We start from the raw sequence: 23,399 nt of genomic DNA, 5'->3' as shown, positions 1-23,399 counted from the left end.
CATTTTAATCACAATTTTTATTGACCAAAAAAGTTGACTCAATTTAAAAATCAATAATGAAAGTGAACACTTAGTTTCAGTCCTAAACAGTGCTCACCCCGGATGATGTAGGCCTAGCAGTATTTCTATTTCTGTTTCTATTTCTGTTTCTGTTTTTACTGACATAACAATTTGCATTAGCCTCTAGCTGGTTTTCACTGATACAACAAGGGCTATTTGGGCTTTAAGTACCAGATCTGTCCAGCATGTTTATTAGTGTTGTCTAATGGCTCTTTTTAAATAACTGGTAATGTAGCAACCTCTAGGCACCCAATGACGTAACAATGCTCGATTTTCAATTGATAATTAGATTTGATTACTATACAAATTGATAACGACAGTATATCGAATGAACTTAAAAACTTGCAGTCATCCCCTTGAACCAAGCCTGATCAATGCAGTGTAGGCTACTTGTACTTCAACTGTTTTTTTCAACTGCTTTGGCACTTTTTCAGAAACAAGCATAATCAAGTCTGTTTCGTTATTGGGCTTCACCTCATGCCATGTTTCATACTGAGCACTCAATTGATCAAATGTAGCCAATCATGCACCCTGACTATTTCCAAAAGAGGAAAATGTGACACACCTTCAAACATGAACTATGAAGGAGTAATGTAGGCTACACATTTCTAATTAGGAACCTCATTTATTGGACTGGGTGAAGATGGGACAAGTTAAGACACAATACCATACTACATGCTCTTCACACTCACAAGGGAGTGACCTCTGGCACATACCTGCTCCCAGTAGTAACTGTTGTGTTATTAGTGGTTTTGATTGCATGTTGTTCACCAACAAGTAGTCATCCACTAACCATCAGTGTGCAGAGTTAACTACAGCCTTGTTAGCCCGGGGCTTGTCTCCTACAGCAGAGAGGAGGGCTGCTGCTGCTGCTTGTCAGTCGTGTTAGCTGTGAAGTTAACTCACAGCTAAAAAGGCGGCTGCTGGCTGGGTGAGGGCAGGTAGGTAGTGGTACTATGTGTGTGTGTTTTGTGTAGTGTTACCTGTGTGGCAGCGAGTGAACCGCCGTGGCTGTCAGGTGTCATCTCACGTCGTTTAGCTAGCTACTACTATATAGCAAACGGTAACTTCAAAGTTAGCTGCTGTGTCAACTACGCGGTGGAAGTGAGTGAAGGCGACCGCTTAGCCAAGCACAAAAAAATCACCTCCTCTCTCACTGCTCGACCAGCGTTTAGTAAAAAATAAAAAAATAAAAAATAATTTAAAAAAAAACCTTCCAGAAAGTGCCTGTCGGTAGGTAAATCCTTTCTCGGACGGTCACGCGCACACACACACACGCACGCACTCTCTCCCCCCTGTCTCTCACTCTCTCTCCCATAAACCTCACGGTACCGTGGATGTCGGCGGCTCCTCCTGGAACGCCGTATTTTTCGCAGAGGTCGCTTCCTTCCCCCGGCTTTGGTTTCCGCCGAGGCTCGGTGTGTCCCCCTCTCTCTCTCTCTCACTCCGTGTTCTTTTATTTTAGCATGAAAACCGTCTAATTTAATAAGAGGGACGGGTCTCACCTCCTACCGCTTCACCTCCTCCATATTTACAGTCTGCCTCTCTCCCTCTCCCTCTCTCTCTCTCTCTCTCTCCCACCACCAACAACAACATTATTGACGTCCTCCTCCTGCCACGTGACCAGTCTGCTGGGGCTAAAAATAGACTCAATAGAAACCAACGGAGGCGGACAGACCAGGCAGAGATAGATAGACAGGAAAGGCAGACAGATGTACAGTTTGCTTTGTGTTCCTTTTGCCTGCTTTACCGTACTTTTACATGTGTCCTTCACATATGGAGCCTTGGTATACAACAGAGTCGATTAGCTTAAGTTTGTCGTTGCTAACTGCTAAAGAGAAGTGCACACTGAAAGACTTACAGACCGGTCCTGATCAGCTGTGCAGTGGTGCGCAGTCACAGTGCAGAAACTATCAACAGGGAATCATTTATTTTTTCATATCATTAATATTATATTTTTTTATTTGTTCAATGCATGGACATTTCCAATTCATACATGTATAACATGAGATTACACTTAACACATGCCAGGGAAGGAGCAGGATGAAGAAAACTTAATTTTCTTTGCCCCTTAATCAGTACTTTTTGAAATTAAACTGGGCTACTAGATGGTCTGCCAAATGATTAAATGCCTAAATAACACCGACAGGAAAGGAAAGAACAAACTCATTTATGACCTCCCAATAAAAAAATAATACACTTTCCATATGAACAAATGTTTTTCTTTGTACCAAACTCCAGTGTGTCCTTACAGCACAAACTGTACTGAAAATTATTATTATTATTATTATTATTATTATTATTATTATTATTATTGTTTTACATAATGTCCACTGTCATGCTGTCAATATGTGTTATTAATTGTATTATAATAAAATCTAGACATGAGCAAATCAACAATCTGAGGCTATATCATATGCATGTTTATTTATTTACCTGCTCCTCAAGTGGTAACTGTATTTGCAGCCCAGGTAGCTGGAAAAAATATGTCTGATTTATAAATTATGATGAATCAAAATCTGAAATATTTTTCGAAACAAGCACAATCCAGTCAGTTTTGCTATTGGGCTTCACCTCATTCATCAGTAGCCTAATCCAGACAAAATGTACGTGCCCGTAACTGTATTTCCAGCTCAGGTAGCTGGAAGTTATGTCTGATTGATGAATTATGATGAATCAAAATCTGCAATACTATGATTGTGTTGTAGCAGCTGGTGCATACAATCAGCTGCAGTTAATGTTCACATCGAAGATCAAAATGGAAAATTCAAGATTGTTGGTTCCGCAGGAGCTGCTTTGAGTATCTGTGAAACTAGTCTCTAGAGACTCACTCACAACAGTCCTCCACAGCTTTGAGTCTGAATAGAGGCAAAAAAGAACAACAACAAAAAAAAAACATCCAGTGAGCTGAGCTCTGTGGACGGAAACACCTTGTTGATAAGAGAGGTCAGAGGAGAATGAACAGACTACAGCTGACAGAGAGGCCACAGCTCAAATATGCACTTTTTACAACTGTAAGCAGAGTGAATCAATGCCTTTAGCAAAAGCTTCATAGGAAGATCCACTTATTATATGATGATTTTTTTTGGTGATGTAGATGTAAGAATACCACTAGTGATCAATATCAACTGACAAGATAAGGTCCTTAAAACATTGCCATAATCCCTATAGTTTTAGGAGTAGGTTCGTTATCTTTAATTGTCGGTGCAAGCTATTTTCAGAACGGCGGAGCAGAACCGGACGCTGCTCAGAGCTACACTATGGAATTTCTTGGGTTCCCCCATCAAACTTACCAAATAGGCTACACAATCCAACAACTCCAAAACGCTCTTGTGGACAAGTTGTGACCTGCACATTCACCACGCTATGAGGTAATAACGAAACGTTTCGAGACAGAGTTGTTATCGAGGTAAATTCATGCAAAACCGCTGATGCGCATTCCCGTCGGGGGCAGTTTTTCGGCAAGTAATCTCTGCATTTGCCTCGAAAACAACTCTGTCTCGTAATGTTCTTGTTATTATCTCATAGCGTGGTGAATGTGCAGGTCACAACTTGTCCACCAGAGCGTTTTGGAGTTGTTGGATTGTGTATTTGATGAGTTTGATGAGGGAAACCAAGAAATAACATATTAATGTTATAGAAATTAGATTTTAAAAATGTTATTTTCTAGACATCCATCACCCTGGGCTTTGTGAAAATATGATGGCTTTTTATTGTTTGGAATTTGTTTATGTATTCAATAACCAATCAAAAAAGAGTCAGTATTAAGAGCACGGTACAAACTGTATGGACCCTGCAATCCATATACAAGTGGTGTTACAGTGTAAGCATTAGATCACACCAGCTAACTATAGCTAACAAAATCTGGTAGTGACAGTTCAGCCAACAATGATCTGGCTGAGTCAAACTGAGAGGCCTGTGCCCTCTGTTTTCCCATTTACTGATGTAAAGCTACTGAACATGTGTAGCATAAATGTTTCCCATGGATTTTCATAATCATTCTGGAATAACTTCAGAACTGATGCTAGATTTCCATGTCTTAATGATCCTGTTCCTTTTTTCTGTCACACCACTTTAGCATTTCCAAAGCTCAAACGAAGCGTGAATCTTACTTGTGAACATGTGAACAAATCAGGCTACAACCATGTGCTCCACATAAGAGAGAAACGAGCTCCAACGACAGAAGCATGATGATGGGATGTGGGTTTTTCCATAAAATGAATTGAATTAATAAAATGTTTGCCTTCATATTTACCTACAAAATACCAAATGCAGACATTGGTACATATGAAGTATAAGATTTGAGGGCAGGAGCGGATGCTGCAGTAAGAGACGCTGTTAGAAGTAAAGCAAAATGTGTCCACAATGAGGCAGTGATGATTTAATCGGTCAGTGTCATACCTGGCATCACAGCTAACCTTGGTAAGGGCATTGTGACAGGGTCAGAGGAAGGAGAAGGGCTCACACAGACGCACATGGATGTTCTCTTGAATACAGAGAGGAAAGATGGCTCGATGGAATAGAAAAGGAGGTAAGATAAGAGAGTGTGACTAAACAGGGAGGTTGGAGAAAATATGACGGAGTGAGGTAAGGGGTTGAAGGAAGGGGGAAAGATAAAGGAAATGAAACAGGAAACGCAGAGAAAAAAATAAATGTTCTGCACAGGAAAATGAGCCAGAAAACAGAAAGCAGGAGGTGGAATGAAAGGACAGAAAGAGTGAGAGACCGAAATAGAGAGAAAAAGAGCTATTCTGGTAATGATGTTGTTGCCATGGAGACGTTGTCCTCAGTCAGACTACTCCACAGGTGCCTCGTGGGTATTTTTAAAGGACTTCACCGATTGGTACGGGTCTTTGGAACAGAAGGCTATTGACCGGTTGACATAAGTGAAAGTGAAAGGTCATCCCTCCCTTTGCATCTCATTACCCTCTAAATCCATCTCTGCACAGCCGTCTCCTTTTCTACTTCCTACCATGGACTGCTTGTGCATTGCTCGATAGTGATTAAATGAATAATGTTACACATGCACACTGTGTTCTGCTGGAAATAAAACCATTATTAACCTATGTTCGATCCTGTTTGAAGCTGAAAAGCCACACGTTCGCTGAAGTGCTTATAATCAATGTGTTTCTATCAATACAATGATCACTCAGCGACTCGCCCTGCATTGGAGACAACCTGCTTGTATTGACAAACCTATTGCGAATTATCACTAGCTCTGAAGGTCCTTCAGTTCTCCGGCGTTTTAGCATCTTTCGGCTCCTTGTTTTGGTTTTCTGGCCCAAATCTTCTCTGTTTCTGATTCTCTCTCTACAGTGCTGCTTTCAGTACACCACCTAGCAACAAACAGGTTAAATAGGAACTATGCAAAATGTTTAGCTGTGCTACATTTTTACCTTAATTAAACAGCTTTGGAGTAATTGTGATGGTTAAATAAATGACTAACTTGTTCCAGGGAGAGTGGAGGCTCTCTGCCTTCCACCTAGCATCTCTTGACCGAAAACCAACCTTGCAAGATCAGAGCCTCCGACCCGGTGTCCAAGCTCTCGTCTTGGCAGCACACAGCATCACAAATGCACCCCGTAACAACCTCTTGTTTATGACAGATAATATATTGTTACATTGTTACACATATATGACGTTATCCACCACTCCATGATTTCTTTTTTGCTGGCTTTGTTGAAAACAAATGCACATGACCGGGAGGAGGGTTAGCAAAACAGCGGAAAACCGACCGGACTTGCCTAGTTCCCCTTTAAATTCTGCAGTGGCTATAACCTGTTCCCCTAGCCCTGTGGCCAATAACTCATTCTTTAGGTTCCAAAAACAACCTTGATTTACAACATAAGAGGTTACGATATGTCCACTGAGCAGCACTACATCTTCGGGGCAGACTGAAGGGTTGCTGTGAGCTGCTTTCAGAAAGTGGGCTAGCTGGTTAGTCCACCAACTTCAGTAGAAGAAAGGACCTAATGGTTAGAGAAAGTTAAAGAGGAGCTATACTACATTTTCAGTTGATGACAGATACGACTAAACAAATATAGCCTACACATCGTAACACGTATATGATATATAACGTTATCCACCGCACCATGGATTACTTTTTTATCAGCTTCGTTGAAAACAAATGCACATGGCCGGCGGAGGGAGGTGGGTTAGCAAAACAGCGAAAAAGCAACCAGACTTGTATAGTTCTCCTTTAACACTGGTGTGTTTCTTGTCACCTCTCAAGACAGCTCTGGTTAAAGCTACAACATTTCCATTAAACCAAATAAGTGAACGGAGCTGCTAATGTTAACCTTAGCTATTTATCAATAGGGAAACTTACATAAGGCTCCTTTAGGGCCTGAACAAAAGGTTTGTATGTGTTACAACAAGGTTTTTTGCAAATTGACATATTTCCCAACAACTATATATTTTTTATATTGTTTGAAATTCAATACAATCAGACTATTCTGAAAGATACTGTCATAACAATATTATAAAATTAAATGTATCATAGATAAATATGCATTAGTTGTACTTGACATGTAATGAACTGAGGGCACAGTGCTAATTCTTGCTGTGAGGCGACACTGCTCGACAATGGCATCGATTCCCAGGACTTTGGCCTTTCAGGGTGAAGTTTATATGTTCTTCCTGTTCTCCAGCTTCCTCCTTCAGTCCAAAGACATGCACACTATAAATGGATTAGAGACTCTAAATTGCCTCTCAGTGTGAATGTGAGCAATGTGAGCATGGCGGCCCAGTGATAGACTGGTGTATCCTGCCCTCACCTCTATTTCAGCTAGGAATGGCTCAATGGAGGTGGGCCTATATACTGGGCCATAATGAAATAAAAGCATATGGCCCAAGTTCAGGTCAAATTGATTTTGCTATGCACATCTAACCTAAGGCTTGGTAAGAAAGCAAAGAAGCGCATTTCATTGAAAATGAGAAATTTCTCGACTACAAATCAACAGTAGAGACCCAAGTAAACTATGATTTTTAAGGTTCAGCTGGTGATGCGATATAAAGATTAATAAACATTTCAAATCACATATGGCCAATATCGAAATGACTCATCATCTACGGTTCCGCCTGAAATCAATGTTTCTTTGATTGGGACCTCATGCTGCACCAGTGGGTGGATGCAAAAATCTTAGACTAATAGAAACGTCACAAGTTCAAACCTACACAGGTAGAAATGTGTCTAGTCATAGTGAAGCAGGGACAGACACTCTGTCATTAAAATGGGGTGAAGGTGGGGGAGTGGGCCCACTGGTGCCATTAAAAGTTATTAGACAATAAAAAGATGACGAGAGAGAGAGGAAGGGACAAGGATGAGAAGAAATGGATGGATAACATGTCGATATGTAGCTTGCATACACACACACACACACACACACACACACACATGCACATTCACACAAACACACAGCAAAAGGAGCAGCGATGAGTCAGACTCCTGTGAGTCACCGGAGAAATCAGAAATGTCAGACAGAAAAAAACACACACACACAAACAGCACACACACACACACACACACACACACACACACACACACACACACACACACACACACACACATATGACTACTTTCTGACATTAATGAAGATAGCCTTGATAACTGATCTGACACGCACGCATGCACGCACACGCACACGCACACACACACACACACACACCTCCTATTCTACATGACTTTTTAACTAAAGCCCACACAAAAAATCTTCTAATATCCAAATCTCAGCCAAGTTTCAGAAATGTATTAAAACTGCATCTTTACCTGTTCAGCTTTTAGAGGAACGTCTGACTCTTCTGTATCTTCCTATGTTGCAGTCTGAGACCTGAAGTCCCACACCAGGTCCCCAGACCACGGGGTGAGCACCACTGATCCTGCTGCCCTACTATTATGCTGTCATCATTAGGAGCATGGGCTAACGCTGTGTAAGGCTGCAGTGCCCTCTAGAGGAGAGGAAGGGTGGTGCATTGACTTTCACTGACAGTTACTGGATGATTCACTTACTGTATCATTTTCATGAAAGTTTAGATCAGAAAATGTTCTTTGCCACGATGTTTAGGTTAAATATTTGCATTTTTAATGTTTCTGTACTTTCATGATGTCATATTTAAATTGAAAACATGTTTACTCCTCTAAAGTTATTTGATGGCTGTTGCTCTTACCCTTTATCATTAATGTCACATATTAAAGGGATAGTTCAACATTTTGGCAAATTGGCCCATTGCCATAATCCCTATAGTTTTAGCAGTAGGTTCGTTACCTTTAATTGTTGGTGCAAGCTATTTTTAGAATGGTGGAACAGAGCCGCAAGCTGCTCAGTGCTACGGGCTAATGGGATTTCTTGGTTTCCCTCATCAAACTCATCAAATACACAATCCAACAACTCCAAAACACAAGTTGTGACCTGCACATTCACCACGCTATGAGATAATAACGTAAGACAGTTGTTTCCTCTGATGTGCCTTACTGTCGGGGGAAGTCTTTTGGCAAGCAGTCTCTGCATTTGCCTCTAAAACAGCTCCATCTCGTAATGTTCCGTTATTATCTCACAGCGTGGTGAATGTGCAGGTCACAACTTGTCCACGAGAGCGTTTTGGAGTTGTCCTAAAACTATAGGGATTATGGCAAATGGCCAAATTTGCCAAAATGTTGAATCATCCCTTTAAGGTTAGGGTTATTTTCAAATGAACTTTGTTGAAAATGGCCCTCGGTCTTTCCCCATGACAACTGGGGAGAGGGGGAATGTACCCACTGGTTGTGTTAACCTGTGAAAAATACAGTTTGAGGTCAAGACTGGGGCTAAAGTTGTGTTCAGTTTAGGGGCTGGACTAAAGCCGTTGATACTGTGGAGGTCAGTTTGCGCATTCAGATCCAATCAGTTAGTGTAGCTCTGAGCAGCTCGCGGCTCTACTCCACATTTCTAAAAATAGCTTGCACCGACAATTAAAGGTAACGAACTTACTCCTAAAACGATAGGGCAATTATGGCAATGCAGTTCAAAATGTTGAACTATACCTTTAATAAGCCTGTCAAGCTCTTGTACAATATGCTTTTAGTTCTGAAACTGCATTGCCGAGAAACAAAACCTATGTGCACAGTTGTTTTGGAGACAAATGAAACAAATAAATAGACACGTGTTATAGATACATGTGCAAACCATTTCTAAAGAGACAGTAGCATGTTTGTTTAATAATATAGGAAACAGGCTTTGCTTAAAAACAACTACAATTCATATGAAGTGTAAGAGTCGTCTGATCAAATCTCACTCAATGAACTTTAAATGGGTTAAACACTGTAGCTGTGTTAGATCCAGCTGTGTGGATGGAGTTCAATAATTCATGAAGGTATAGGCTATTTTATGTGTGATCTGTGTGTAAAATGACACTCTGGAGACTGTGGGTGTGAAACACACACGTTGTCTGTGCTGCTGGTGGAGCTGTGTGAACATTAGAACCGCAGGTGACAACATGATAACATGAGGGGCGCTTCATCCAAAATGGCACATGATGTAGGACAGTCACAGTGTAAGTGGCAGCAGTATCAGTCATCATGGTGGCTGTACTGGCATTAGGTGTTGTATCATACTGTATAGGTGCAGGTTCTAACCGTTCCAATTTGCCTGCGTCTCCTCTAATGAACTGCTGTGATTCACTGACACTCCCATCTCCTCCTCCTCCTCCTCTGCACATCTCCCTCTCCTCCCTCCTCCATCCCCCTTCTCCACTGTTGTCAAGGCAACAAACCTTTACACTGGAGCTGTTAGTCATCAATCCACGTCACCCCCCTCTTCCCAAACCTCCCCCACCCTTCCCCTGATGTTACTGTGACGTTAGCCTTAAACCACGAGTCAAATTCAATTCAGTTTACTTCCTGTTCATTATAACAGTAAGAATATAATTTAAAAGAGGAGGATATAATATAACAGCAGGTCAATAATAATATCATTATCACTAATAATAATAGGCCTTGTGATAATAATAAAGGTAGTATCCTACAGTATTTGCAGTAGTATTCACTCAGTAGTGTAATATTCTTGTCCCATGGGCTGGGCTTTGAAGTGCTTCCAAAACACACACACCCACTCTCACGCACACACATCAGTCACACGCACACGCACGGTGAGGCAGAGGGAAGGAGAAGGCGGATCTCTAAGTCCAGACTCCAGGACTTCCTCAGCAGAGCGGAGGCTGCAGCGCAGTAAGTATTCACCACCAGCTTTTGTTAATGATCTCTGTTTATTTTTCCCCATGGTGCAACCTGCCTCTGTCATGTTAGAGTCACGACGAGAGCCCAGGTGATATGATAGCCTAGTCTATAATAACTGAGGTCAAATAGTGTGAGAGTCGTGATAAATCCTAACACAGCGCCAGGTAACAGGTGACTGACAACTCACTGCCGGCGCTGCAGCCTGGAATTCTAAGAAACATCCCTGTACTTGTGGCAGAGTGTGTGTGTGATTGAGTGTGTGTGGTGACGGCAGTAGAGATGTTTCAGTGATCATTAACTTTGCCGGGGTTATAATAAATGGCTTCCAGCTGCGATAATGAAGCGAGCGGTCAGGAGAGCTGTCTGCTGCTGCTGCCCTCATCATGTTAACTCCCGTCAGCTCGGCGCGACACTTCCTGCTATGATTCCTCATCGACATGTTTACATAGTGTGTTCCCTCGGTTCATAGAAAATGTCATAAACAGTGCAGAGGTGTATTTAATAGCTCCATGCTGCGCAGCTGTTTTGGTGAATTATGAACCCATTAGTCAAAGAAGTTAAAGTTGTGAAAGTAGCATTTCCGTGCCCAAATAATAATCATTAATTGTTATACGCAATTAAATGCGCTATTCTGTCATTTCACTCTACATTTCCCCTCTTATATAAAGGCTAAATGTAGGCTACAACTAACAACGTGTTAACTGTGGTAATGGTAGTGTTATTTCACAACAAAGGCTACTTACATGAATGTATTCTACATGTAAAATACACCACAACAAATCACTATGTTGTAAATTAACAGGGCCGCCCCTGGTCAAATTGGGGCCCTAAGCAGAATGCCCCCCCCCCCCCAATCCCAAATGTATAATAGTTACAAATTGATTGTATAAGTCTATATGCCATTTAAGTTGACAACCTCTATTACTGTAATAGGAATGAATCAAATAAAACATAGCTTCAAACTAAAATACATAAATAAATCTGAGTCACAAATAGTTACTATTAATTTCAACAAAAGATGTTTTCGTTTAAAAATAGCCTAAAAGTTACTTCAGCATGAATGTCCTACAAAAAACTATTAACAGCCTCTTTCAACAATGCGCCTTTCATCTCCAGTCCACATCTAGACTGAAAAATCCTCTTTTCTGTCTCATGAGCAGCAGCTGAGGTGTTTATGCCACAGAGATTTTTGGGAGGCTCGTGCTTCACTTGGGTAAGCTGCAACATACCCAAGGAAGCATGAGCTTCCTCTTGTTTTGACTTTTCTTTTTCTTTTACTTGCTCCCTATTCATAATTACATTACAGGGTAGGAGGCCATCTCTCCACCTGTAGCTCTCCAACTGCCTGTCCGCGCATCCGCATCTGACCACTGATTGGTCAGATGCTGTGTGCTGTCAATCATGGCATGTATATATATATATATATATATGTATATATATAAATGATAATGTGGATGGTGTAATTTTAGTTTGATCTTGTACCAAACATCTGGAGAATATAGTATTTACTTGTGTTTTCTTAATAATGTTTGACAGAAGTAAAATTAACTTTTTAGGTTAATATACTTATATTCTATATTTTTTTATGCTGTGGTATAAGTGATTAATGCTTCAACTTTGCTGTATTACAGAAAAATAAAACTGTTAAACATTAAGCTTGGCATGTATATTAGAATAAAGGCTACACATATTTTGTAAATCTACTGCTCAGAAGAAATCTACAAACGTCAGAAACAAGATTGTCTGATGAGTGAATGGAAAAGAGAAAAAGTAAGAAGTAAAGGGTTCATCACACTGCAAACAGGAACAAACAGGAGTGTGCAGTGTTGCACTTTGGTGCCATGGTGTCACATCTAATGCCGTTTTCATTCAGAGCATGTGAGGGGGTGATAGGTGCTGACCACGATGCTCATCAGCCTGAGCAGCTTCCTCCTCTCTGACACCTCCACCAGACTATGAGGTCTCACGAGAGCTGGTTGATCCTGTGGGCCTGAACAGTTACAGTGTGATTAAAGACGCCGTCATGTAAATGCTGCTGGATTTGACTCACTGTTGGTATTTTTTACGTATGTGTGTTTGGACCCTCAAACCCAGATTTTCTGTCCAATCATTGGATTACTTCCTGGCCAACCTAAGCAGCTATAGGATGTGACTGTCTGCCAGTATAGAAGCTAAGTCACCTTTCTTGGCTCTTCTGTGTTGACTTGGACACTCCAATTCAATATCCATCCATCCACCCATTGGCTCTACCACTCAACTGTAAGGGTTTGCTAGCCTCGCATCACCAGGCTCTTCAGACAAGCGAAGAGCCTGGTGTCCGTTACCTCTGAATTAGACTGCATTCTGGTTCCTGTCTGTAGCGGATACCGAAATCACCAAATTCACCAAAATAAAAGTGTTCACCAACATAAAACTTATAAAATAAACATTAACTTGTAATACAATAAAAGCGAAATGTTAACTTAATGCCTCGGGGACTTTCTTGTAAATTATATTCCTTAAATTAAAGAGTTTTACCGCATTTTATTAGCTTGGTGCTTTTATTTTGAAGGAAAGGTCTGTCTCTCTCGCCCTGGATCCGTTTCCTTCCCAAAACAGCGAGTCAACGGCCCCAGACTAGGGTTTGCAGAGGTTGGGAGGCAATCCCACTGGCTGACATTGGGTGAAGGTGGGGGGTACACCCTAGATTGGTCACCACTTTATCACAGGGTGACCTATAGAGACAAACAACCACACACACAAGCTGAAATTTAAACCTATGGGCAATTTAGAGCCACCAGTCAACCTACTGTGCATGTCTTTGGACTATCTTTATTTGAGGAAGCTGGAGAACCCAGAGAGAAGCCAACTAACCTCAACACACTTTTTTTTTCTTTCTTCCCTTCTTTTTAGTCTAGTATTGTTATATGAATGTATGGAGCAGCTGACAGATGCATTTCCTTTGGGGTTATCTATCTATCAATCTATGTTATCTATAGGGACAATTCAGGGTTTAGATACCCATTGTGGTGTGGATCCTTGGCCCAGCTTGGCCAGAGAAAGCAGTTGGAGGTCAAAACTCTACAGTACAGGTGTTTGTTTTTTTAAATGAGTCAGTATCTTGGAATATAAGAAAGTCAGATATGTTTTCTGTCCATTCAAAAAAAGAGAAATCAAGCTAACATTATTGCAACATCACAGAAGGGGAAAGAACACAGCTACTGTATCTAGATTTATCTACCTTAACATAATCAAATCCATTTTAATTGTGTTTAACAGATGATACAGCCCAGGGCCTCTGCTGTACTCAGTGCTCTTTGTTTCTCTCTCTCAGATCATGGATGAGTCTCCTCCCCGTCCACTTCGCTCCACGTTTGCGTGGCTGGTTGCGGCGTCGCAGGTGCTGGGTCTGGCGTCGGTGGTTCTGACCGGCGTGTGGCTGGGTCACTACCGCGGGGGCTTCGCCTGGGATGGCTCACGGCAGGAGTTCAACCTGCACCCTCTGTGCATGGTGCTGGGTCTGGTCTTCCTGCACGGCGACGGTGAGTCCACGCAGGTCGGGTGGTTTCCACTCCAGGAGCTCTATCTGTTGATTGGGGATTTAGAGGAAGGGTCAGAGGGTGTAGTCACAGAGATTACAGACATAAAAACAAAGCTCTGTTTGACACAAAGCCAGGTAATTTACAGGATTTAAGTGTTGGTTTGCTTTTTATACAGTGTTTCTTTTTTTCAGTGAGCCAGTTGTTTGGTTTCTTGTCAGCATTGACATGCAAGAAGTAGTGAGGCACACAAATATTTAACTTTCAGAGGTCTTGACCGTAGGTGTGGGAATAACCACAGTTAAATCGATAATCTTGGTGCAGTGACTGTACAGTGACAGTGCAGTACAATCTGGCCACTTTACTTTATCTTATTTTATTTAACATTTTTTTTCTGTATTATTCTTAACTTATTGTCCAGTTGTTGTTGTATGTCTTTTATGTGAACTATGAGAGAGCCATGCAAACCGGAGTCAAATTTCTTGTATGTATGGCAGCACTTGGACAAGAAAACCCAATTCTGATATCATTGTGATTCTGAATGTAAATCTATCCCAGTGTGACACCGACCAATGGTGCGTTACTATAGAACCAGTCTGAACTTCCCAAATCTGTAGTTACCATATGAAACCTATACTGGTCTGTCCTGTACCACCACATTCACTGCAGTCGTTGTTTTAATTCAAACTGCAAACACAACCACACACACACACACACAGACAAACAAGGAGACACAATGCTAAGTGTCTGCAGTCATGCTAACTGCTCTGTACACGGAGGTGAAGGTTACATGCTGTCGTTCCGACATCCCACCATTTCAACATCCCACCACTCAACATATCGCTATTCCAACATGCGAACGTCCCACCATTCAGACAAGGAAATGTGCGTTACTCAACAGGTGACTCCCTTCTTTAAGACATGCTGATAGAGGAATACCCACATGGTTGTGCGTAATTACACAGCAGAGTGCAAACAGGAACGAGTCTGCCTGTCTAGCCTCTACCTGGTCTTTTTACTAAACTTAACCAACTCCTTTCTTCATTGCCTAAACCCAACCAGTGCTAAATCTTTTGGGGAAAAATAGGCTATTGAAGGAATTGTCTGAAAGGCAGGATGTTTAAAAAAAGAAAAAAATACCGTCATTCCGACCATAGGAGGCAAAAACTGTCGGAATGATGGGACGTTTGATAGAAAATTAAAGCAGAAGTAAGCGATCCGGTCATTTTGACTAACTTCCTGTCAGCCGATGGAGTTAGCAGTCCCCGCCCTCGTCCCTACGTCACCACATTCACGCGCATCCCTTGGCTGCACACACAGAGAGGACCGCCCCTTTATGCCGTTCTCTCTCCTCATTGGATAAAGGTTGTAGGATACAAGGAAAGTTTTCTCCTCGGCTTACAGCAGAGCAGAGTGACTGACAGACCCGTGTTTCAGACCAAACACTCTATATAAGTGATTGCTGTCGGAAGATTTAAGACTTATATTAAAGGGACAACGAGGAGTTTCTATTCGGTTATAAAAAAGTCTCACGATAATGTGGATGAATCTCCGCTACCCACACTTGTTAATGGGCCCATTTTCGATAAATATATCGTTCTGTCTCTATCGTTATTTTGTTATTATTAGTGGTGGTGGAAATGCTGGTCGAGCCGACCAGCGTTTCCTTCGTGGCGAGTCATGAGAATAACGCAGCCAAATCGCCGTTTATGGTCGGAACTACGACGGTATGTGAACCTCTTTGAACCTCTGACTTTAATTATTGATGAATGAAAACATGAGTCCGTCTTGCGCCGGTCAAAGAATTTTACGGTGCGCACGGAGGTTCATAAATGTAGTGTGAAAACGCTTTGCTTTTCCAAAACTCCTCGTTGTCCCTTTAACACAAACATTCCGCTTACTTCTGCTTTAAGTGAATGCCATTTAGAGAATTAGAGCCCTATGTTGGACTGGTGGGACGTCGGAATGGCTGTTGCCACCCGGAGGTGAAGCTAATATCAACATGCTAATATATTCACACTGACAGTGACTTGACAGTATGAGGCTGAACAATGAAGTCAGTATGGAACTACACCTGCACAAATGACCACATTGAGTCAGTCCCCATAGACTCCTATGTTAAAATATGAACATATTTACAGCCTGTAGTTGTCTCTACAGCTAATTCCTCCTGCATGGGGGAGAATTTTTAACTCACACATTTAAATCTTAGTGCCTGTGTGCTGCTTTGACTGACACTGACTGGTGAGTGTGCTTGCCACAAGCCAGCATGCAGAAAACACATAGCAACATACACGCCCCTCCTCTTTGGCTTCTTTTAGAGTCAGATGTGCAAAACCATTGTTTTCAGTGTCCTTGATCACTAGAATCAGTTCATTAAAAACATTTATTCACTGAATTGTTAGGTAATTGACCAGAGCTGTGTATTGCCTGATGATGGGAACTAGAAATGTTGCTGCTTTGACAAACCTAATATTTGCTATTGGTGTATACTGGAGTGTATAGCCTACTGGTTTTTAATGACTTTTTATTGGTCTACCGTTTGGCATTACCAACAAGTCTTTGAACTTTTCATGCCTGATTCTGGCTGTTTAAGCTGCTCACTGTAAGTCAGGGCTTGTGTAGAGCACGTTGAACACACACTGTTCCTTCAAAGTGAAAGGATCTGATTCTTATTGTGTTCTGTTTTGTGTTCTATTTAGCTGTCAGGTTACATCTATCCCTGAAATTGTCTCTTGTTTTTCTACTTGATGATGTGGTGGTCCAGAATGAGATTCATATACAGTAATATCTCACTGCAATCCCTCTTTAAGTAAGGATGGAGGAGGAATGAAGGACCTGAAAAATAGACTTTCAAAAGCAAGAGGTGCATTCATCAAATTAAAAAAAGATCTGGAACTCCAAGAGCATCACAAGAAGAACGAAACTGAGGCTGTACAAAACACTAGTGGTGCCGGTGTTAGTATATGGATGTGAAACATGGAAAATGAATAAAGGAGACAACAAGGCAATCGATGTGTTTCACAACAAGTGTTTAAAAAGAATCCTCAAAATCCAATGGCAAGACCACATTAGTACAGAAGAACTATTAGAAGGGTTAGACATGAGGCCACTGAGTGAGGAAGTGAAGAGGAGAAGATGGAAGATGATTGGTCACATACTAAGGCAGGACCAAAATAATGACTGCAACATTGCAATGACCTGGGCACCTGAAGGGAAAAGAAGAAGAGGAAGACTAAAGACCAACAAGTGAAAACAAGTGTATTCTAGAAAAAATGAGCTCCACTTGCTGCACAACTTCAAATTAGGACATGACATGACAAAAAACATCACTGATGTCGTCATGGTTTTATGCATATCAATGATATTTGTCAACACTTACTAAAGCAGTTTTGTCAGTGTATACTCTCTGCTGTCTGAAAATCTCCACACCATTTGTACCAAATATTTTGCCTACCCCTCCAATGTTTGTTGGGACACTTCACTGTCGGCCAAAGAACAGACCAATATTACCATCTCTAGAGCCACAGCACCAGCTTGGCTTAAAACGGAATGGAGCCTGGAAGTGAAGCTTTTCCATCTTCCCTCCCGAACATGGCTGACTCCAGCGATATCTTAACCCGGCTGCTCTTACATCAAGTTTGTCGTCATGGTTACGATAAGTTATTTTTGGATAATATTCTGCAAATTGAGTGAAATGGGAAAATAGGCCAGTAAAAATGTGGATGCTGTATTTCAGTCAGCCTGATAGTGTGTGTGTGTGTGTGTGTGTGTGTGTGTGTGTGTGTGTGTGTGTGTGTGCTTGTGTGTCTTAGCCTCAAGCACTGTGCTGCTGATCGGATGCATTACGCTAACGCTACCCAGACAGCCATCAATCCCCCCCCTCTAACCTCCCACCCCCCCACCCCCACCCAGAGAGGAGACTGATTTTGATCACTGAATGTGCCACCCACCTCTGGTTTTTGGTGATATTTCCAGTGACGCTCTGACAGATCGGCTCATCAGGGAGTTAAACCAAAGTCTCAGAAAAACCCCCTCTGTCAGCAAACTGAGCAGCATCAAACTCTCTGCCTTTTTACAAGTCAAATGAGACACTTTAAAGTGAACCCTCCACAGTTGTGTGAAGTGTTTGAATGGAGGAGTGGTTTGTTATTAAATGCCTGACCAGAAAAATGGAGGAAGCACATAACATAGCACTGTTATGTCCGATAAGCGCTTGTTTCTCAGCCTGGCAGATCTGATTAATGATTAACTGATTTTTTTTTTTTTTAAATATATTTTTGGGGCATTTATGCCTTTATGGATAGCACAGTTGAGACAGACAGGAAACGGGGAGGCAGAGAAAGGGGGAATGACATGCAGTAAATGGCGCCCGATGCGGGACTCGAACCAGGGCCGACTGCAGCGAGGACTGTGCCTCTATACATGGGGCGCCCGCTCTAAGTACTACGCTACATGACGCTCCAGGTGCAAACATGATTAAAGCAGAAGTAAGCGGAATGTTTGTGTTAATATAAGTCTTAAATAGTTCTATCTTCCAACAGCAGCAATCACTTAGAGTGTTTGGTCCGAAACACGGGTCTGTCAGTCACTCTGCTCTGCTGTAAGCCGAAGAGAAAACTTTCCTTGTATCCTACAACCTTTATCCAATGAGGAGAGAGAACGGTGTAAAGGGGCGGTCCTCTCTGTGTGTGCAGCCAAGGGATGCGTGTGAATGTGGTGACGTGGGGACGAGGGCGAGGACTGCTAACTCCATCTGCTGACAGAAAGTTAGCCAAAACAACCAGATCGCTTACTTCTGCTTTAATGAACAATCAAGGACATCAAAGAGAACCCAAACAGAGGAACGTCTACACACCATGTGACTGCAGTGGGTTTTGCAGATTGCCATAACATACCATGAATACAAAACATGGATGAGTAGTCTGTGAAGGTGTAAAACCAAAACCAACAAAAATGTCATCAAGTGAAAGGGAGAGAGAGTTGGAGCACATGGCCCAGCTTTTATAGCATGATGGAGCCCAGGTGAAGAGAATCAGCTGAAGCTCAATTGGCTGCCAGGTCAGCCTCCAAGTCCATGAGAGGGTCGTCACATGGTGGTATAAATCTCTTCTGGATAAAAAGAATAAAACAGCTAGATGGAGACAAGCTTTGTTGCAGCTTTTACTCAGTTTCATGCTCCACATCAGCTTCCTGTCTAGTCACATGTCCCTAATCTAACCAATAACAGGAAGGAGGACCTGAGCTCAGGTAAATGTGACGAAAAGAACGTCACCAGCTGATTCCTCAGGTTACTCTAACTCTAAGGTTAACATAAATATAATAAATAATCATAAATGTATAGAATAATTAGCTACTATCTTAAAGGGATAGTTCAACATTTTTGGCAAATTGGCTCTGCCATAATCCCTATAATTTTGGGAGTAGGTTTGTTACATTTAATTGTAGGTGCAAGCTATTTTTAGAACGGCAGAGCAGAGCAGCGAGCTGCTCAGAAGTATGCTACGGAGGCTAATGAAATTTCTTGGTTTCCCTCATCAAACTCATCAAATACACAATCCAACAACTCCAAAACACTCTTGTGAACAAGTTGTTCACCACACTATAACGGAACGTTATGAGACAGAGTTGTTGTCTGTGGTGTTTTTACAATAAGAACTTAGTACTGGGTACTATGCACAACTTTTGGCTGATCAAAAGGCTAAGTAAGGGGCGCTTTTTAGTTCACGGGGTTAAGCTGGCGCCCCAAAGGCTGTAGTCCTTGCAGCTCGCCCCGACTTGTTCCGACTCCTCCGGTGGCCCTTTGCTGCGTGTCATTCACCCTCTCTCTGCCTCCCCAATTCCTGTCAATTATAGGCAAAAAGCCCCCAAAATAATATAAGTGAAGTTGAGGGTTTCTTTTGTTTTTTTTTGCCACAACGTCAACTTGTCCAAGACACCTTACTACTGCCTCCTCACACTGCAGCACATCCAGGTGACGGCTGTGGTGTCACAAATAAAGACAAAGTAAGATGAAGCTGTGGTTTTCAGCCCTGGGTACGTCTGCTAATGAGAGTAACCACATTAGTTCAACTGGTTCAGCTGTCTGTTTACAGCATAAGATTATATTAGAGCAATAAAAGCAAAGGTCAGCTGGGCATTAGATGGAAACACCCTGGGGGGTCTCTCACACACACACACACACACACACGCACGCACGTACACACACATAATGCTGATTCACTGTGATTTCTGCTTTGGTGGCCTCGGGCCATGTCCACACTGATGCTGGATGCATTCACATCCTTTTCTCTTTAATCTGTATTCACAATAATTCAGAGCTAAAACTTGTTCTCTTTCTCTTTTTTACAGTGTAACTCACACTACATGCTCCCTTGTGAAGCTGCTTAGTGGACACGCTACAAAGCAGCTGGCTCAGATGGCCAAAAGAAAAGGATTTGAAGTGAACACAATTAGCAATTGTGTTCCCAAATCTGGTTAGAGCTGGAGCCTCAGCTTGTAGCCCACATTATGTTGACCTATCAGCACATCTCTGCAGCTTCTGTGCAACAATCATCACTTAAATTTGTAGACATATGTATACTTTTCAATGTTACTTATTTGATCAATTCTGCATTATTTAATTCAGGTTTAAAACATCTTGCCCAGATGTTCCATTGTCAACATGGCTGCTATTTATTTTCTACATACTTTGATGGTTTGATAATGTGATCATGCAGGTTCATTTACGGCCTCATATAGAATTTTTCATCAAACTTCTTCATATTTCATTAGCATTTTCCTTCATTATTAGTGCGCTTAGATATGTGCAAATGTTAGGTTATTCAACTTAAAATTTCACTTGATGTCCTACATATTACTATGTTCACTTGTACAGACTGTGATTGTTTCTGTTGATATTTCCTCAATGGTTAAATAGTTATTCCCAGGCTGACTTTGTTGGTGATAAACATAACTTATTTTCCACATCTCTGCTCTCTGTGAGACCTTGTTTGTCTGATTTGAAGGATGATTTGATCAGTTATTGATAAGGTATCTGTCTCAGTTGTTTTGAGAGGTTTGCAAACTGTATCACATACTCAGTACAGACTCCCTTGTCTCCTCTTCTTCTTCTCTCTCTCTCTCTCTTCCTGTGTCTCCAGCCATCCTGGTTTTCAGAGTATTTCGTAATGAAGCGAAGAGGAACGTAAAAGTGCTTCATGGTGTCATTCACCTGCTCGCCCTCATCATCAGCATCGTAGGTGAGGAAAACAGGGAAGCTAATAATAATGATAGTAGGACTCCAGTTGTGTCCTTATGCCTGTGTTTAACTGACTGTGTGTTTATGTGTGTACAGGTTTTGCAGCTGTGTTTGACTTCCACAAAGCAAGAAACATCCCAGACATGTACTCCCTACACAGCTGGTGTGGCATGGCGACCTTAGTGCTGTTCTGCATCCAGGTACACATGCACACTAGCATAGATTACGCATGTCCCATATCCCAAAGGTGTGAGCATTATCCTGCTGGAAGTAGCAGAAGCCATTAAAAGTATTAGTTAGGGCATTTATATGGTAGTTAGCTTCAGCCTTAACCCTTCCAGTCAGCCTTATGTGACCTTTCTTTTTCTGATAGTGGTAAGTGTTGCTGATTGAAATAAACTCAAACTCAAATCCAAACTCAAAAGGCAGTAAAATATCTTCCTCCATACATGTTTAAATATTTCCCACGCCAATTTCGAATTTGCATAATTTGAAGGTTTTGTTTGAAGTTCAGATGTTTCCATCACTCATTCATATCACAGTAGTGCATTAATCAGGTTAGTAAAATGCACATATAGTCTCTGAGATCATGTTTTCCTCTTTATTCAGATGTTTGGTCTGAATATTACCTGAAGTGTCTCACCTCCATGTGCTTCACTCTGCTACATCAAGTTTTATAACTTCTCTCGTTTCTCTTAGTGGGTGATGGGCTTGCTGTTCTTCCTGTTTCCTGTTGCGTCAGCATGGCTACGAGCCTTGTATCTCCCCATCCACGTGTTCTGTGGTCTGATGCTGCTGATTATGGCCATAGGGACCAGCCTGCTGGGCATCACGGAGAAAGTCCTCTTCAACCTCATGTAGGCCTGTCTGAATGTATCTATAAATACAGCTCTGGAAAAAATAAAGAGACCACTCCAAAATGTTCTTAATAAATCAGCTTCTCTACATGTACAGTATGGCAGCCATCGATTCCAGTGTCTATTGAACTCCAACACAAGCTCATCTCACTCTACTTAGCTGATCGCCTGAACCAAATCATATTTAATGAGGAAGAAAGATTATAAATAAATAAAAAACACACTGCTGCGGTTAAAAATTGGGATTATTCCACCAATTTTGATTTCTAAACTCTTCCTAAGTTTAAAAAAGTAGTGTTGTGTTGTTTTAAAATGAATATGAACTTGTTTTATTTGCATTATAGAAGGTCTGAAAACACCAGACTTTTTTTGTTATTTTGACCTGTTGCCATTTTCTGCAAATAAATGCTCTAAATGACAATATTTTTATTTCCAATTTGGGAGAAATTTTGTCAGTAGGTTATAGAATGAAACAAAAGTGTTCATTATACTCAAACACATAGCTATGAATAGTAAAACCAGAGGAACTGATCATTTTGAAGTGGTCTCTTAGTTTTTTCCAGAGCTGTATATAAATAATAAATCCATTATTAGTATTATTTTTTCTGCCTGTGTCTCCATTCATCTACTCCACTCCTCATCACATGTCTGTCTCTACCTCCTCCTCCTGTCTGTGTCTCCTGCTCCAGGGATACCTACTCCGAGTTCGACAGGGAGGGGGTGCTGGCCAACATCTTGGGGATCGTGCTGGTGTGTTTCGGGGTGCTGCTGGGCTACCTGATCACCAGGGAGGACTACAGGCGCCCGCCCAACCCAGAGGAAGAGGCTCTGTCCGTCCACTTCAAGACCCTGATTGAGGGGGGGTCGCCCACCAGGCCCTGACCTCCGCTCTCACACCTCCGATACAAGCAGCGTCGTGCCTACAGACTGTCTGTGCTGCCAGTCTGTTAATGCCTAGTTACAGAGTCATCAGTTCAAACACATATCGCCATTAATGTGGTCAGAAAAGACAAAAAAGAAAATCAAAATTGTGGATTTACAGTAGTTCTTTGTGGACATGGACACTGTCTCTTTAACTCCTTAACAAAATCATACATTAGTTTTATTTGAGAATTACTTCACACCAGATCAGTTGTAGCATTTACAGTTTAATAGAGAATAATCATGTTGTATGGCATGCAGTAGGAACATGTAGCATCTCCACAGCTGCTGCAGTGTGTGACCTGTAGTCAGGTGTTTGAGGGGCAAAAGTCTCTTGCATTACACCTACAGCAACTGTGTACGTTAGGTTATGGATGCAAATGTGCCAATGCAGTGTAAATGTTTTCTCAGACAGCTCAGAAACGGATTGTCCTGGAAGATCTGAATGTGCAAACTGACCTCCACAGTATCAACGGCTTTAGTCCGGCCCCTCAACTGAACACAACTTTAGACCCAGTCTTGATCTGAAACACAACACAACACAACCAGTGGGTACGTTCCCCCTCCCCCCAGTTTTCATGGGGAAAGACAGA

The 23,399-nt window shown here is 41.7% G+C and overlaps 2 protein-coding genes across 2 annotated transcripts in view; one reads left to right on the top strand and one right to left on the bottom strand.

Annotated features, from left to right (window-relative positions):
- The window catches only part of hdac5 (histone deacetylase 5), a 74,245-nt gene extending 72,618 nt beyond the window's left edge, over window positions 1–1,627 (bottom strand). Inside the window, exon 1 of the mRNA XM_085785050.1 lies at window positions 1,393–1,627. The gene's annotated coding sequence lies outside the window, so the exon portion shown is untranslated. The remainder of the gene's footprint in view (window positions 1–1,392) is intronic.
- Window positions 1,628–10,168: 8,541 nt separating this feature from the next.
- On the top strand, window positions 10,169–22,767 carry cyb561 (cytochrome b561). Its single transcript, XM_085785049.1, has 6 exons — window positions 10,169–10,261; window positions 13,584–13,791; window positions 20,931–21,029; window positions 21,125–21,228; window positions 21,728–21,885; window positions 22,575–22,767. The coding sequence occupies exons 2-6, from the start codon at window positions 13,587–13,589 to the stop codon at window positions 22,765–22,767; spliced, it is 759 nt and encodes a 252-aa protein (XP_085641175.1). The 5' UTR covers window positions 10,169–10,261; window positions 13,584–13,586.
- Window positions 22,768–23,399: the final 632 nt, after the last annotated feature.

The sequence above is a fragment of the Trachurus japonicus genome, chromosome 8 (assembly GCF_045865225.1).
Source record: "Trachurus japonicus isolate A0001 chromosome 8, Traja_1.0".
Taxonomy (NCBI): Eukaryota; Metazoa; Chordata; class Actinopteri; order Carangiformes; family Carangidae; genus Trachurus; species Trachurus japonicus.
Note: the sequence above shows the minus strand (reverse complement) of the source record. Positions and strands in the feature narration are given on the sequence as shown.

What these genes read in the sequence shown, in the direction of transcription:
- cyb561 (XM_085785049.1), top strand. Translation starts at nt 13,587, where the DNA reads ATGGATGAGTCTCCTCCCCGTCCACTTCGCTCCACGTTTGCGTGGCTG. An exon ending in CCTCATCATCAGCATCGTAG is followed by an intron (nt 21,030 to 21,124) that starts GTGAGGAAAACA and finishes ATGTGTGTACAG; the next exon opens with GTTTTGCAGCTGTGTTTGAC. An exon ending in AAAGTCCTCTTCAACCTCAT is followed by an intron (nt 21,886 to 22,574) that starts GTAGGCCTGTCT and finishes CTCCTGCTCCAG; the next exon opens with GGATACCTACTCCGAGTTCG.